General features: G+C 56.6%; 1 protein-coding gene across 1 annotated transcript in view; it reads right to left on the reverse strand.

Moving 5' to 3' along the window:
- Positions 1-1,298: 1,298 nt before the first annotated feature.
- SMARCE1 (SWI/SNF related, matrix associated, actin dependent regulator of chromatin, subfamily e, member 1) overlaps positions 1,299-3,019 on the reverse strand; it is a 13,488-nt gene continuing 11,767 nt past the window's right edge. Inside the window, 3 exon segments of the mRNA XM_010157462.1 lie at positions 1,299-1,510; positions 2,286-2,493; positions 2,958-3,019. The exon segment at positions 2,958-3,019 is cut by the window's right edge and continues 20 nt beyond it. Of these exon segments, the coding sequence (XP_010155764.1) occupies positions 1,299-1,510; positions 2,286-2,493; positions 2,958-3,019 (482 nt within the window).

The following is a 3,019-nucleotide window of genomic DNA, read 5'->3' on the forward strand; positions in this document are numbered from 1 at the left end:
GCCTGACCCAGGAGCGGGACCTTGCCCTTGGCCTGGCTGAACTCCATGCGGTTGGCACAGTCCCACCTCTTCAGCCTGTCCAGGTCCCTCGGGATGGCATCCCTTCCCGCCAGCCCCTCACCGCACCACACGGTGTCACTGGCAAACTGCTGAGGGTGCCCTCGATCAATGAATTCAGTAATGAGATCCATGGCTTTATTCTCCTCTGGGCTTAAGACGGAGAAGGGGTGCTGGGAGCACTCATCGGATACAGGCACTACCTTAAAAGACAGAAACCAGACCATTGCAAGTTTAAAAAAACCCAAACAGGTTGGATTTTTATTATTTTTAGACCATTTAAAAAAAACCCAAAAGACCGAAAGGATTGAAACCCGATGCCCACCCGATATACCCACTGCGCTGTAGGAGCAGCCGCGCTGGTCGCAGTGTACGCAGCACATGTGCCTGTTGTTGGAATTAGGTGTATTTTTCCCTGGGGGCAAAATGGGGCACTTTCAGTACGTTTGTAGAGTTCTGGGAGGTTTCCAAAGCTCGGGGCAGCTGAATGATTCTCTGCCATCTGTGCCGCCTTGGCGGCTGCGCGCTCAAGGGTCGGCACTGGGATGCTCTCCTGCTCTGTCCTGGCCGTGCTCTCGTACCAGGACAGCGTGGGAGCAGGTAAAGGACTGAAAGGGTAAAGAAAAGCTGAGGCTGGTGTTGGAAAGGATCCGCACCCCAGAAAACCCCCAAGAGCCATCATTTACTTCACGTAGGCAGTCCTGTGGAGATGATCTCCCGAAATGCTGCGTGCAGAACACGGGCATGTTCCCACCGCTGCCCAACAGCTGCTCCGTACAAAGATCGCACCAGGAAAAGCCCCAGTACCGAGCCATCCGGCCTCGCTCCGGAGCTCTCCCGAGCACCGAGACCCTGAAAAGCGAAGAACAGGGCAGCTGCAGGAGACGTCCGCGCTGGCGAGAGCTGGAGCGTGGCGTAACACGCCGGTGCTGCGGGGTTTTGGGGTGTTAAGGCTCTGGTCACATCCAGCGTCAGTCCCTTGGCGCAGCCGGGGCGATGCACGTCTGCGCCTCAGCCACCAGCAGCCAGGGAAGGGCTGTGCTTGCACTGTTGCCAGGCGGCTTGAGGGGGAAGGTCTGAGTTCTAACACAAAACCCAAACCCAGGTAACGACACGTAACTAAATCCCAGTGTCCCTGGGAGACAAGCGACAGAGGCAGGGAAGATAGAAAAACCGCGTGGTACATCTGGAAATCAAAACAGTACTCCGTAAGAAAAGAGACACACGAAACGAGTCGGTATTTATTCTTTCTTCTCGCTGTCCTCGGCGATAGGGTCTGCAGGAGGCTCCTCCACTGTCGCGCTGTTGCTCTCTGAACCAGTGTTGCTGTCGCTGGTCCCCTCCTCGGCCGTGCTGTCCCCCCCTTCTTGGCCACTCTCCTTATCGTCGGGGGTGGACGTTCCTTCTTCACCATTCTGCTGGTTTTCGGCGCTCTCCTCTGGGTGAGGCTCTTCTGTAACGAGAGTTCTCGGTGTCAGTTCCAGCCCAACACATTTACGGAGGTCACGCGACCAGAATTTAGGAACAAACAGATCTGTAATAAACCCCAGTGTTCCACAGCAGTTACCTGTCACCCAGAACGTGCAGTGACAGGCGGCTCGGGAAGACCTCTCCGTGCTTAGGATGCACGTGATCCTGCCGCACAGCATCCCGAGAGCCACCGGCAGCTGCCTGACCTCGGAAGTCCGGCCACAGGAAAGCCCTGTGCCTCCGTAAACCAGACGCACTGGAATTCAAACTCCGTGGTGCCCTTTCCCTTGGGCTCACGCTGCTACAGCAGCGACGTGCCGAGACAGCACACAGGGATGCTCGGACCACAGCAGCGTTGCCTAACGGCGCTGCGCGGAACAGGCCCCTGCGAGCCGGCCCGCACGCGCAGGATGGAGAGCAGCGTGGTTCTGTTGCCCCGCTGGACACTGAGACACGGAAACTCCCGGTTGCTCCCGGCTAACTGACTCGAACTGGCGAGTTCGGTTCGGAAGGCAGGGTTTTCCCCTCGGGTGCAGCACGCGCAAAGCATCGCACCCGGCCTTGTGCCCCCTTCCCTCCCCCCTTTACAAAGGAGCCGTTTAAGGGGAACAAAGCAGACACTCCGGTTCGCCGGGATGAACTATCCTGGATGTTCTGCTGAAGCAAAACCATGGGGGACCCCCGGCTACGCCGAGCCTCTATGGAGATCTGGGACGCGGACCCTTCCAGGACTGGGAAGCTGGTCCAGATGCCGTTACCTGTCTCCATTGGGGCACTCTCCTCCTCCTTCTTCTCCTCCAGCTTGTTAGCTGCCTGTTCTTCCTCCACTGCCAGGTTACTCTGACTGCGTTCGGCTTGCTCCGTTTCTTTTTCCCGTTCCTCCTGTCTCTTCCGAGCCTGTTCCTCAGCTTGAGCAATTTCAGCTGCAATTTTTTCCATGTCCACTTCCACCTTCAAACTGCATAACTGGCCATTGAGAGAGAGAGAGGGAAAGCTCGTTCAGTCCCGCAGTCACAAAGAAAACCAAAACATCAGTAAACCCCACCTGTGAGTTCAGTACTGACAAAGTTTGTATTGAACGCTTCAGTAACCAGGGATTGACAAAAAAAGGGGGATAAATAAACCACCCAACCCTCATCGGGACACGGCCGAGGATGGAACCGTAGGTGGTTTTAGGCACCTTCTTCACCTGCTCCCCAGGGAGCTCCACTGCTCCAGCCCGAAGGCACTTGGGAACTGCACGGGCCGAGCGTCCCCACAGCAGGACACCGCGGGAGCACGAAATACCAACACCGCGTGCTTTCTAACCCCCCGGGCACCGCACTCGTCGGCTGCATCATTACACAACCGAACGCAGCTCAGCAGAAGCGGACGGACCGCTTGTACCAATGGGTAACCTCGGAGTAGGCGAAGAAAAGTGGGAGCTGTACCCTTTTGAGCTCGTTGTTGAAGGATTCCGTGCTTTCCAAAAACTTCCTCTTCTTTTCCTGGT

The sequence above is a fragment of the Eurypyga helias genome, unplaced genomic scaffold (assembly GCF_000690775.1).
Source record: "Eurypyga helias isolate BGI_N326 unplaced genomic scaffold, ASM69077v1 scaffold10548, whole genome shotgun sequence".
Lineage (NCBI taxonomy): Eukaryota > Metazoa > Chordata > Aves > Eurypygiformes > Eurypygidae > Eurypyga > Eurypyga helias.